Raw genomic sequence first — 13,609 nt, 5'->3', positions numbered from 1 at the left:
ACTGGGTTTTCAATATTTTCTAAGATATGGCCAAACTACTATTGAAATTGCATGCCAGCTACCAGAAAGAGCCAAGCAATTTCAACGAATTTTATCAAACACATTGGTCTTACTAATATATTCGTTTGTGTGAAATTTCAATATCACAGCTTTTATAGTTTTTGAGATATAGCCAAATATATTTTGAAGTTGTATGGCAGCTTCGAATTAGAACCCCGATCATATCTAATTTAAATAGGGTTCTAGCATTTACTATAATAAATCATTTGTGGCAACTTGGTGAACTTAAATCAATTAGTTTTTGAGTTATCGTTGGGACGGACGGACGGACAGACAAAGCTTAATAGACTCAGAATTTGACACTGATCAAAATCATACACTTGAGTCTATATCTCTAAAATGATTACCATTATTTCCATTGGTCAATGTAGACCTTTATTTCTTAGCGTTACAAACGGTAAGGCAAATTTAGTATACTCTTCGAACGTACGTTCGCACGGGTATAAAAAGAAAAACAAAAAACTATTTTGGCGCCTGAAACTTTTAATTTTAGCCAAAAATATAATTTTTGCAAAAATTTATTAAAATGACATTTTCAACTGCAACATTTATTCTCTAATGCTTTTATCCTTTATCCTTTAGATTTCATATTGAATATTGTATAACTTTTATAGAATTGTTCTACGCAAAAAATTTTTAAAAAGAAATACTTAAAATATTTTGTGTTATAAATTTGGTTGTCCTACGTCTAGACAACGTTAAGAATAAATAATCAAAAAATATTTTGAAAAAATTAGATTTGGTGTTTCGCCATTTTATATTTATGTATATACGAGTATAATGCGGGTTTACTGCTTTTAGTATCAAGCAATTTTTAGTTTTGTACATAAAATGAAATCTAGTTTTGTACGCATTGAAAATTTTTTGATATCTTAGTAGAATTTTGGTATACTAAATGTTACATTTCCATTGAGAACAGTAAAATTTTCATTACAGCTGCTCTAGCACAACACGATCTTAAAGAATTTTTAAATGAATTAGTTCTTTTATTGGTATAATTTTCGATAATACTTACAAAATATTTTAATAATAAGAATTAGCAAAGTGTTTGAAAATAATTGACATGGATTTCTCTACAGCTTAAATGAGTTTAAAAATTTTAATATTACAATTTACTATTATAAACAGACGAACCAAATCTAGCTTTGCGTTTGTATTTTTTGTATAAAAATGGTAATTGTAAAACGAAAGTTCTACTTAATTCAAAAATCGAATTCGTCTTCAGCTCCAATATTACAAACAAAATAAAACACAATGTAGGTACTTAAATGCCATTTAACCTGAATAGATTTATAACACTATTCTTGATAAACTTCGTTATACTAAACTTTGTTGCAACAAAGTATAAAAAACCACACTTGAAAAAAAAAAGGATATTAAAAATCTTTTTAGCAGAATTGTGTTCCATTTCAATACCGCTACAAAAAATTAGGTTTTTTTGTGTCCTTTTAAAAATTTTACTGCAGAAGAAAAACTTATCTTACTTTTATCTTTCGTTTTGGTGTACGAAATTTTAAAGTTTGCAAGTTTTTGTCAATAACAAAAAAAAACAAAAACTGCTGTTTCGTTGTTTTTTTTCTTGCTTTTCTTCTGATCTGAGTTTTGAAATTTCTTTTTTATGATTATTCTTTTGCTGGACGAGAAAAGTTAAAATTTTTTTTTTCTTCTCCTTTGCAATATGCCACCATAATACTTTCATTTAAACGCAAATATTATGACCGCTGGACTATAATATGCAAAACTTAATAATTTCCATTGGACATTTTTAGTCCTTGCACTCTTAGAAATATGTTAAAGGGAAGTAGTTTCTCTTTTTTATTTTGCATATTTAAATTATTGTTAGTTTGTGTATCGTAGATCAAAAATGTCATTAACAGAAAATAAAATATTAAAAGGATATTATTGTGTCAAGGCGAGTATTAGTTTAAATTTGTGTTCTAATGGTTTTTCGAAGCAACACTGCTGCACTATTAAACTATACAAGATGTTTGGTTAGTGTATATATTAGTTATGTGTAAATACCTAGTAATGTGTGTAGCTAGCTAGTTATGAATTGAAAAGATAAATATCGTAGTGAAAGTAAAAATTGCCTAAGTTTCGGCTACAAATTGAAAAATTTAAAAAAAAAATAGGAATTTGTTAAGGCAGTTAGTATTGCATATGTTTAGGAGAAAATGCTTAATTAAGAAATTAATTTGGATATGTTTTTTTTATTTTTGAAAAATTGGAGTGTTTTTAAGAAGTTGAGGAAACTGAATTATAAGAAGCTCCTTTTTGTTTGTAACCAAATATTTTGAAACTTAATGTTCAATTATTGTAGGAATTTCTTTCATACTGAAGTAGAAAAAGATAATTTAAATTTAGATCTGAAATTCGGTTACCCAAAATATGCATATATTTCTCTTAATTTTTTAAGAAGACTTTTTTTATAAGAATTTCTGTACGAGTCGAATATTATACTGAAGAACTTTCTATATAGTTAATTTGTTTGATTTTCACTCCAACTTACCATATCTCAATAAAAAAATTTATTATAATTTTAACCTTATAATATTCGTAAGTCATATTAAATTCGACACTTCAATTTTGAAAAATACATACTCGAATTATTATTGCAAATTATAATGCTTATTATAAGTATAATTCAAGTATGAGTTCAAATCACTAAAAATTATGCAACAAATCACTAGAATATTAATAATATTTCTTTATTATCAATAATATTTCTTAAAACAAAATCATACAAGACACTGTTGGTGTGATATACTGAATAACTTTACATATAAAAACAAACCAATCATATTGAGCGAAATTTTATTGTAAAAAATTCTAAAAGATGCTAAAATATGCTAATGCATTATTATTTTGCTAACACCATAATAATCTTTGTTTTAAAAAATATAGTAAAAGGGAATCTAATTTATGGTCTTATGTGATCACAGTACTGCACATTACTCACAACATATAATATACGTTTGTACATAATATACACTGGGAATATTAAAAGCAAAGCTACATTCGATTATAAGAAAAATTAAGAAAAAAATTTTTGTTTCCAGCATAATTTTGAAAAAAATTTTTAAAGTAAAAACAATATTTCTGGACATCTTATGAATGAAAACCTTCATCTCTATTATAAGTTTTTAAGTGAGTGGAATAACAGTAAGGAAAGCAATTGATCTAGAATAGACGAAAAAATCTGATTCATTCAGCATATAATCGACTGCATTGTATTTTCGGAATTATATTTGCAAATTCATAAAACCAAAAAAAAAAAATTCCATGTTTTAATAAAAGATTTTTTGTTTAGCGGAGAAAAATGTCTTCACTGCTCTGAGTATATTAATATAACTCACTTTTTGTTAAAACACATTTTTTACACTTTTATTATAAATTTGATTCTTAGCAAAACTTGGTTTTGTTGTATTCTAAAATTTTTATTTCATTTAATTTCTTTTAAAAACAAAACAAAAATATTCAATTTCAAGATGAGATAACTTCATGGGTTCATCATTATTTTGATGTGATCAGCAATATAAGGTTGACCCTTAGTTAAGGTAATTTTGCTGTGATCTATGATTTATTTCAAAAACTGATAAAATCGGCAAGTTCGTCAAAAAAAAACTAAATGTTCTAATTCGGAAAAATATTATTTTTAATGCTCTAATGCGGAAAAGTATACATTTATGATGAAAATTCGATGCATGAAATTTGGTATAAAAACAGCACTTCTCTTATATTGTGATATTGGAATGGCATAAAGTCCACTCAGTCAAAATTGCAAAATATGTAGGAATTTTTAAATGAATGCATGAATATTTTGGTATATACATCCAAAGAATATACAAATCGAAATAAACTAGTGAAAAAAGATTTTAATAAAGTGAATAAAATTTTAGAATCAAACAAATACTATATAGTTTCTTTAAAAGAACAAGAAAAATAACGAAATAACAAGAAAAATTATTGGTAGAAAACTAAGATTGGTTGGCTTTTTGTATACAACTATACGAGTAATTAATGAGTTTTCCATGAAGAAAATTAAAAGCTGATAAACAATTTTTTACAATTTTTTGTAAACTACTACCTTAAACTATTATTCTACTAAAGCTCTCTGATACTTTAGCACTCTTCAATACTTTGCAAACTCATATATTTGGTGTTCTTTCTAATATACAAGTATTTATTACAAATCATGGTGTTGTTTCTAATATACAAGTATAAATTTTCTAAGACATTATCTATTCTAAGTAATCATCTCTTAAAAATGATTCTTTATTTAATATGAATATGGGTGATGCCACCGCTTGTATGAACATTGGGTTCAGTTATAATTATCTACAGTGTACTATTAGCCGATGATAAAACTTAAAATAAAAAACATAATCTTAATGTTTAAAGAAATTTTTTTTAACTGCAATGACTTAAGGGAATAGAGCGAAAAAATTTTCATAGCTGAAATTTCCTTCTTGGTAACTTCCATATATATCTACTCGTATATGTAGGTGGTTTACTTCCATGCATCTATATGAAATATTTATTATTAAAATTTTTTAAATTTACTAAAGTTAAATTATAAAAAATAAGAATTTATTTAAATCTTCTGTAACACAACTATTTGTCAATGTCCTTCATCAAAAATAATTTATTACAGTTCACTATCAAATGTTTCAATTGACTTTAAACATCTTGAATTTCAATCAATCAATATAAATTTCAGAATTTTTTTTATTTTATTGTATTTTGAGAATCGTTTAAAAACTTATTTGCAAATTTTTTTCCAAAGAAGAATACAAGATATTTAAAAAAACAAAGAATACAACAAAAACTTTACTTATATACCCAAAAATAAAAAATACGACAAAACCCCAAAACACTTTGAATTAAAAAAATAAAAAATGTAAAAAAATTGTTTTTAAAAACCATTTTCAACAGCTTTTTAATATCCTTGTAAAATTTGATATTTATCATTGTTGGAAAAAAAAAGGTTATAGCGAGCTATGAATGGAAAACTAAAAATAAAATTTTAAAATATTCCAAAACAAAATTTAGTTTCCTGATTTAATATCCTTCTTCAATTGTAATATGGGAAGTTACACAGAAAAAAATATAAAAAATTTGAATAAAAAAGACAGCCATAAAAAATTCATTTTCGATTTTTAGTCCTGGAATAAGGATTCCTGCATAGCTATATACATAATGTATATCTTTTAAGAAAATATTAAATTTAATATTTTATATTGTCAATTGATTTTGGGTTTATTCATGGTATAAACAGAAAGGTTTTAAAAAATTTAATCGTATTCATTTAAGGATATATTCCTTATTTGAAAACTGTTTCTCTGTAATCCTTAAATGAAATTAGAGAACATGAATCTTATATTTTGGAACAAGAAAAAAACAAGATTTTCGGATTTTCTTAATTTCGATTCTGATTTAGGACATTTAATTCTTTTATTTTTATGGTTTCCAGTAAGAAATTTTTTGTGTATTACAACTTGATCCCGAAAATTCAACTAATCGTTATTTTGATAGGGTTTTAATAGATGTTTTAAAGTTTCTAAAAATGATAAATAAATTTTTAGCCAATTTTTTCAAGAAACATCATGAAATGAGAACAATCGAGAACAGTATGACGACCGCTTCAGATTCTAGTTTTTGAATATGTTGACAGCAACATACAATAAAATTCTTGTTAAGTTGTCAAAAAACAAATTGTAAAATTAAGATTAAATTGCAAATACGCCACTATTTGCCAAATTCTATTAGTTAAATGCGATGGGAACAACTTTGTGATTACATTAATTTTTTTTTAAAATTTTGGCAACAAAATTTATCAAAACAATTCTATAAATTTTTTATATTCTGAACTGTTTGGGTTTTTTTTTCCATTTTTGAGTGCTCCTTCTCTCTCTTGCTAATGTTTTGCAAAAATATTCACAAATGTTACATAATTTTCCTTTTAATTTAAGAGTGCCTGCGATTAGATTAAATTGTAAAATGTGGTAAGCTAAAAGATCTATTGCGCTTCCTCACAACGAGTGCTCAGTGTCTCGCCTAGCGCACCACCCCCTAGAGACCAATATTTTTGATGAATCCGAGCGACTTTTCCGGAGAAATATTCTACAACGACTTGCCCATTAGCGGAGACCAACTCAAGCTGTCCGTTCTCTTATGGATCAAAGCTCCAGACTCATTGCAAAGATGCATCGGAATCTCCTCTCATTCCCCACAGTACCTGCAGTGACAGTGCACTGAAACTCGTGAGAATTTTCGTATGTTTCCACGGCATTCTTATAATTGCTATAAAGCATTTCCACCCCGAATGCGTGCTTCATAGCTTAAATATTTTCTCCTCTACTTAGCACCTCATGGATTTTGTCTGGGCCAATTCCGTTGAATGTATAAAAACATTTCGAATCTAAATAGTTTCACTCTTTAATTTACAAAATCTCGTTACACATATTTACTTTTTGCTCTGTGAGAATTGCAATCATGAAAATGATCATAACCCAAAACTGTGAAATGTACAAAGAGTTTCTGAAAAACTTATAAAATAATATGTCTTACATTTAGAATTTATACATGAATTCAGAAAAAATAAAGCAAAATCAATTTAAAATAGTAATTATTTCTGGTTCATTCATGATATAAACAGAAAGGTATTAAAAAATCTAAAAGGTTCCAGTTCCAAATTCAATGAAAAATTTTTTATTACTACAATTTCTAGATATAAATATGCAAAATAAATTCTTTGAAATTGACTCTGAAGCAGTTGATCAAATTGTAAGAAATTTTGCATAAGATTTATAAAAATCTTTGAACGCTTTCTAGACCGAAAAGGAAACGGGATAAATTCACAAAAAATTTTTTGTAAAGAAGCACATTTCCCTTAAACAAGTAATACTACTTAAAAAAACAACATTTTTTTTTAATTTTTCGGTTGTTTTCTAATTGGAATGTTTGCCAATAGAACATACGAGTTACTATTTTGCTTTACTTCCAGAATTTGAACATATTTTTGGTTTCGAAAATTGCCAAAAATTGTATTCTTAGCAGCTTCAAGGCGATAAATCATATACGCTTCTTTTGGTGATTGCTAACAAAGGTACTAAATGACAGAATAATTGACAAAGTAAAATCATACTAAGCACGTATTTTTTTTTGAAAATGTACTAAGAACCAGAAATAATAAAAATTGTCTTTGAAAAGCTTTAAGAAAAAAAATTTAATCTATCAAACAGGTAACATTTTTTTTATTTTGAAAGATTTCCAGGGGGTTTTTTATTTATGCCAAGAAGAGAAATTGAAATTTTCTTTTAATTGCAAAAAAAGAAACTTTTCTAATTTAAATTTAGATTTTGCAGTAAAATTTTTCTTTTTCTCTCTATTTTTTTTTATTAACTCTAAGATGATGATAGAAATGTGTGGTTGCATAAACTTCAAATTAAAATTTTCTTCAATTTTTTTACGAAATTTTTCATTTGGAACCACATAGTAATTTATGCAAGTAAAAGTTGTCATTACACAATCTTATATGTATAATATTAGATATACTTTTGTAGTACATATAAAAACATCCATGAACTTAATTTGTCAAATGTATATCTAAGATTTTTTTTTTGTGAAAATTACGAAATACAAATGTTGAGAATTTTTCAAATGTGATATTTTGTATCCTTCAACTTTAACATAATATATTATATTGTCAAAGTTTTACTTGTTCCTGAAACAAATTTATATGGAAATTTGGAAAAAAAACTTTGAATACTTACAGTTCTTGTAAATGCGTAAGTTTATTTAATCCTAATGGCAATGCATTTAACAAATTATCATTTAGTTCTCTACAATTAAATTAAATAGAAGAAAAGAAATATTAAAATATTAAAAATATTTTGTAAATAACAATTTATTTATATGTATATATGTGCATATATATATTAGGGTTTTTTTAATATAAGTAAAAAAATATGTACTCTCTAAACTAAAATCGACCAGAAACGGGTAGTCATAACTAGATTGAGGTACGAGTACTAGTAGATTCTAATAAAATTTATTTACAAGAGCGTCTAGTCATATCCCAGTTAGCTTTACTAGATAGTTTAGGTATTATTACTAGGAGAATTTTTTACTAGAATAACCATTGCCGTAGATGTTTATTCTAGTCAAAACAACTTTAAAAAACTAGTTCATTGTACTAGAAAAAACTAGCCTTGGGTACTAGAAATTTATCGATTACAACTAGTTGAAATATTGTGGCATAACTAGAATCTAGCGCGATATTCAACTTGAATTTACACTTCTTGCAACTGAGATCCGCGATAATGTGGTCATTACAGCTGGAAAGTAGTTTCTGAAAAAAAAACTAATTTTTAGAAAAAATACAAATATTCGTAACAATGTATATATAATATTGTACTATTTACTGAATCATCCTGTATACATATTGATATATTGTATTAGATATAACTATTTCTTGGGAAATAGCTGTTCTTGAAATCTAATGTAATTTCCATAAAAATTTTGGAATATTTGTATAATGTCGACTTATAGTCTTGTTACAACGTTGTCAAATGAGTTATTTTTCCAATGCTTAAAAATGAAACTAAATTATGTAACGCAAATAAATTGATGTAAAAACTAAATGCAAACTAAATTCAAGTGTCATTATACTACTTACTAACCGTAGTAACTAGTATAATAACACTTTCAGTCTTTTAATCTACGTAAACAATTCAAATGAACAAATTAGCAATAAGCTTTTATTATGACATTGTGAATTATTTTACAAATATTTTCATTTTAAATTAGAGTATTTTTATATTTAAGATGTGAAAATATAAGAACTATTCTTATTATTTAATTTCTGAATGTTCTGGAATTTAAAAACAATTATTCGTAATCGATCTGGAAAATGCAATTTTAATAAGTACAATTTATTTCAGTTATTGAAGATTGGTCAATTTGGTTTAAAAATGAAACAAATATAAGGGCATTAATAAGAATTTCCTCTATTTAAAGTCTCGATTTTCCAAGGCCTTATTTGAATATATGTAATTATAAAATTTAATAACTCTGTTTTTGAAGATAAGAAGTACACCCGAAATTTTAATATATTTAAATGATATTGAAAAAAAATTGGCAGTTCATTTAAAAACAATAAAAAACGTAACTACAAACAATTCAACTTTTATTTAGACAATGTAGGGCATAATTTGGAACTTTACCAGAAAAGTGATAATAATATTTAAAATATTTGTTATATTATACTTAATTCAATGCTTACAAAATTTTTAATGCTGGAAAATTTGAAAATACCTCAGGTGCAATTGTATGAATTTGATTACGTCTAAGTAATCTGAAACATTTGATAAAAGAAAAACAATTTTTTGTTTTTGTTAAAATTTTTTTTTAAAATTAAATTTTTACGAATTATTTACTTACAATACAACCAACTTATTCATTTGTGGAAAATCATTTTCCGAAATTATTGTCAATAAATTACTGCCAAGATTTCTACAAAAAACAAAAATTATATTAATTTTAAAACATAAAAAATAATTATTAAAAAATTCTTTCATACTGATTAAGTAAAAAAATTTTGCTTTTAAAAGATTAACTTTTTACAAAAATTTAGAAATAGAGCCAAAATTCAAAGCAAAGCCAATTAAATAAAAATGTCAATCGAATTTAATTAAAAAAATACTTTTAACAATTTTTTTTTTTTTAAATTAAATCGCTGCTGTCAATATTTTCATTTTAAGGAAATAAAATTTTTGTATGACTAAAAATTATTGACATTTTAAAAATAAAAAAGGAAAATAAAATAGAAAACAAAACGGACAACACAAACATACATACATACAATATTACAATGCATATATATACAAACATTTTATACTTTTAATAGAAATTAAATAGAAAAAGGTGATTTTAAAATAATTTTTTTTTTTTTTAATTTTTACTAGAAGTGCTCACAGTGCTTCAAGTGTTTTAATTCCATTTAAAGCTGCAGTTGGTATCCTGTTGAAAAGATTTCCCTCAAGACGAAGTGTCCTTAAATTTTGAAGATATTTAAGACTATCACTATCCATACTAGCTAAAGCGTTGCCAGTAAGCAGCCTTTGATTTTTTAGTAATTCACAAGTTTTTAAAGAGTTTTTTTTTGTTTGTTTTTTAAAGTTTTTGTTAATAATTGAGAAATTGTGCATTTTTATAAAAGAAATAAATAATTTTTAAATTTGTGATTTTTATTTTCAGTGTATTTAACAAACATAAATTTCAAAAAAATTTAAATAGAAAATTTGAAAATGACAAAAAAATATGAGAAAAAAAATGTTTAATAAATTTTTTTTTAAAGAAAATTATGAATGAAAGAAAAAGAAGAAAAAATACAAAAGAATATTTTTACTAGGTAAAAATAAAAAACTATTTATAGAAAATATTTGAACAAATTTTGAATTAATTTTCGCTACGACTTGATAGATGTCGCGATTTGTAAAGGTTTATACTTGCTTTGTAAACAATATGTAAAAAATTCGGCGACGCTTTGAAGAATGTTCTGTAGCAGCGGGGTTCGACAAAAAAAAACAAACGTCTTTTATTTCGAAAAACACATTTTAGTTGCTCAAAATAATACATTTAGGAACAATCTAACTACATCATTCGATGTAGCTCAAAAAATTAAACAAAACTGCCTTTACACAATATAATTTCTTTTTAGTTGTGGATTGAATAACGCCTTTTTGTAGTAAAAACACATTTTTTCAAATTTTTTTAAGACTCCACAGAGATAGATAAATTTGTGCCAGTAATAGGGCCCAAAACAATCAATATTTCCAATAAGAATGTGATAGGTGCGGTAAATAAGTACTCCACACATTTTTCTTTTTATTTGAATATATTTGGTTATGAATCGCGTAAGAATGCAGAAATCGCTGGTTATTTTGTATTTGAAAACCAATTCCAAATTTTTTAGTACTTCGTAGAAATAATTCAACTTGTCAAAATTTTCTGATATTTCGTATATATGTATAATTCTGAATATATTCTGATGAAACAGAACCAGTTTAGTTTTATACTGACAACTGATTATTGTTTAGAAATAATCAGTTTTAGCAAAGCCACAGCAAAAATTAATTCAAATTCGAAAATTTGTAAAAATCATTTTTATATTGTTCATTTTTTAATTATTACTTATAAGAGTGCATTAATGAAAATTAACATTCCATATAGAAAATATTTTAATTTTTCCAATACAAAAAAATTTTGCAATTTACTAAACCCAAAAAATTTTTTAACAAATGTGATTAAAATTTTGAAATTAAAGCCTTAATTCACTTAAATTTTAAATAAAAAATTTTCAGAAATTTTTAATAAATTTTAAAAAGTTACAAGACTTCTAAATCCTGATCTTTTTTCAGTTTTTTTTCTTTTATTTTTGTAATACTCACAACGATGCTAAATTTGGAATTCCTTTAAATGAATCTCCTGGTAAGACAGTAAGGCCACAATTTTGTAAAGATAAACGTTTTAATCTATGTAAACCTAAAAATGCATCATCATCTATTACTTTAAGGATATTGTCCGCTAAGGATCTGAAAAATGTTTTTAAAAAAAAATGTAAAATCATTAAAGTTTTGTATAAGCAATATTGAGTGAAAAGTTATACAAATAAAAATAAACAATCTTAAAATAAAATAAAAACCAAAAACAAATTTTATTTTTTTGTAGTGTATTTCACAAAAAAAAAAATCTTAGTAGTAACTAAGAAATTTGTTGTTGCTATATTTGAATACGCCAGCCTCTATAGATTGAATACATTGCTAAATTATATTTCGTTTTGTAGCTGGCAGCTATTTCAAGGAAATTTGAACGAGAATCTTATTAAACTTATCTTATCAAACTATTTTTTCAAAGCCTTATTATGGTATGGACTACCTCGACAAAAAATGAAATTTTTGTTTTGAAATTCAATTCTTCTATTTCTTTTATCCCTATTTAATCTGTTAAAATTCATATTATTCGTTTTATCCATATCAATATTATTAATATATGGGAATACGATTAGAGGAAAAATTTAAGCAAAAGAACAAGGAGGGGTTTACAAAACAAATTTAAAAATACAACTGATTTTTCTACAGATGAGCCAGTACGGATAAGATCTCCTGATGGAGCTGTTTTCCTTCAGGTTTAGGAGTTGTTTACATTCCAATAATTTTATTAACGAGTAATTATAAAAAAAATTATTGAATACATAAAATTAACATTATAAAGAATTTTTTATAAATGTATACGTAAAATTGAAAAGAATGTATGTATGTAAAAGTATATTTTAAATACCGGAAAAAACATTTTGATTTCAACATACAAGTGACACAAATTTTTCTATATATTTTCAAAAATTAAAAGAATCAAATGAAAAACCAATTCCATTGTTTATAAATTCCAAAAGTTTTACTCCTTTTTAATGCGCTAGATTCACGGATTAATTATTTTCTCCGATTTTTTTCTTGTTTTTATTTTATTACGAAGAAACTTCAAAATATTTCCGTCTTGAGTAGAAAATAGGGCAATGTTTATTTGTTCAAGAAACGATGTACGAAATAATGACAAACAACAACACAACAAAATATAATTCAGTCAGAAAAGTTTTCTCCAAGAAATTCAAGCAATTAAAACAGAATTTTCTTAATTTGTTTTTATTTTTACACATTTGTACACAAAAAAATACATGTAAGTGTGTATGTACTTAAGTATTATGCAATTTGTGAAAGAAGAAAGGAAAAATTCTAACAAGTTTAAAAGACAAATTTCAAAATACGACAATAAGAATCTCATAAAAGAATGACATTTTTTACTTAAGATACGAAAATATGAACATCAAGAATGTTAACATTTTACTAGTTTGTTATTTTTTATCTCTATATATGTTATTTTACTTATTATGCGGAATTTATTTTTCCGGGACAATATCCTTCAGAAAGCATCATATTCAACAAAACAAAAAATAAAAAAAAATTACATTTTACTTGTGGAAAAGGAAAATATCTTTTTGGCGACATAAAAGTGAAGATTTTTTTCTTTACACTTGTATATGTGTTGTGCATTTCCTCTTGTCGCGGTTCCATAATTGTCACTCTAATTTTCTTGCTTTCAACTACTTTTTCAGTTTTCATCAATGCTATCCTTTAAAACTTTACGTAACAGCAGCGAGAATTTTTTTATTAACGAATCATGTTGTGAGCGCAACGCAAAACGAAGATAAATTAAGAATATTGCAACTCTTAACTTTTAACCATAATGTTATTGCTTACTATAAGAAATAGAATATCTGTATTTCCCTTTTTTTACCACATTTTGTTTGCAAATGGGTTACTTTTATGCTCGTTGATTAACCATTTCAATTTATTTAGGTTAATGTGTTGTTGTTCAATTATGACATGATTGCAGCTTCAGTTTTAAAAATTAAGTATTGTTTTCCATATAAGTTTTTCGTATAAAGGAAAATGAGTTGAAAATATTTTTGATGTAAATGTTAATTTTATTC

The 13,609-nt window shown here is 25.0% G+C and overlaps 1 protein-coding gene across 2 annotated transcripts in view; it reads right to left on the bottom strand.

Annotated features, from left to right (window-relative positions):
• Window positions 1-13,609, bottom strand: part of LOC129606069 (leucine-rich repeat-containing G-protein coupled receptor 5) — a 60,991-nt gene that overhangs the window by 5,735 nt on the left and 41,647 nt on the right. For both annotated transcript variants that reach the window (XM_055516154.1, XM_055516155.1), the window contains exons 4-8: window positions 11,514-11,657; window positions 10,039-10,182; window positions 9,505-9,576; window positions 9,347-9,418; window positions 7,836-7,904 (exon numbers count right to left, since the gene is read on the bottom strand). In XM_055516154.1, the coding sequence (XP_055372129.1) occupies window positions 7,836-7,904; window positions 9,347-9,418; window positions 9,505-9,576; window positions 10,039-10,182; window positions 11,514-11,657 (501 nt within the window). The remainder of the gene's footprint in view (window positions 1-7,835; window positions 7,905-9,346; window positions 9,419-9,504; window positions 9,577-10,038; window positions 10,183-11,513; window positions 11,658-13,609) is intronic.

Source organism: Condylostylus longicornis, unplaced genomic scaffold (assembly GCF_029603195.1).
Source record: "Condylostylus longicornis isolate FDR11 unplaced genomic scaffold, ASM2960319v2 ptg000017l, whole genome shotgun sequence".
NCBI classification, from domain to species: Eukaryota; Metazoa; Arthropoda; class Insecta; order Diptera; family Dolichopodidae; genus Condylostylus; species Condylostylus longicornis.
This window is presented reverse-complemented; position numbering and strand designations above follow the sequence as displayed.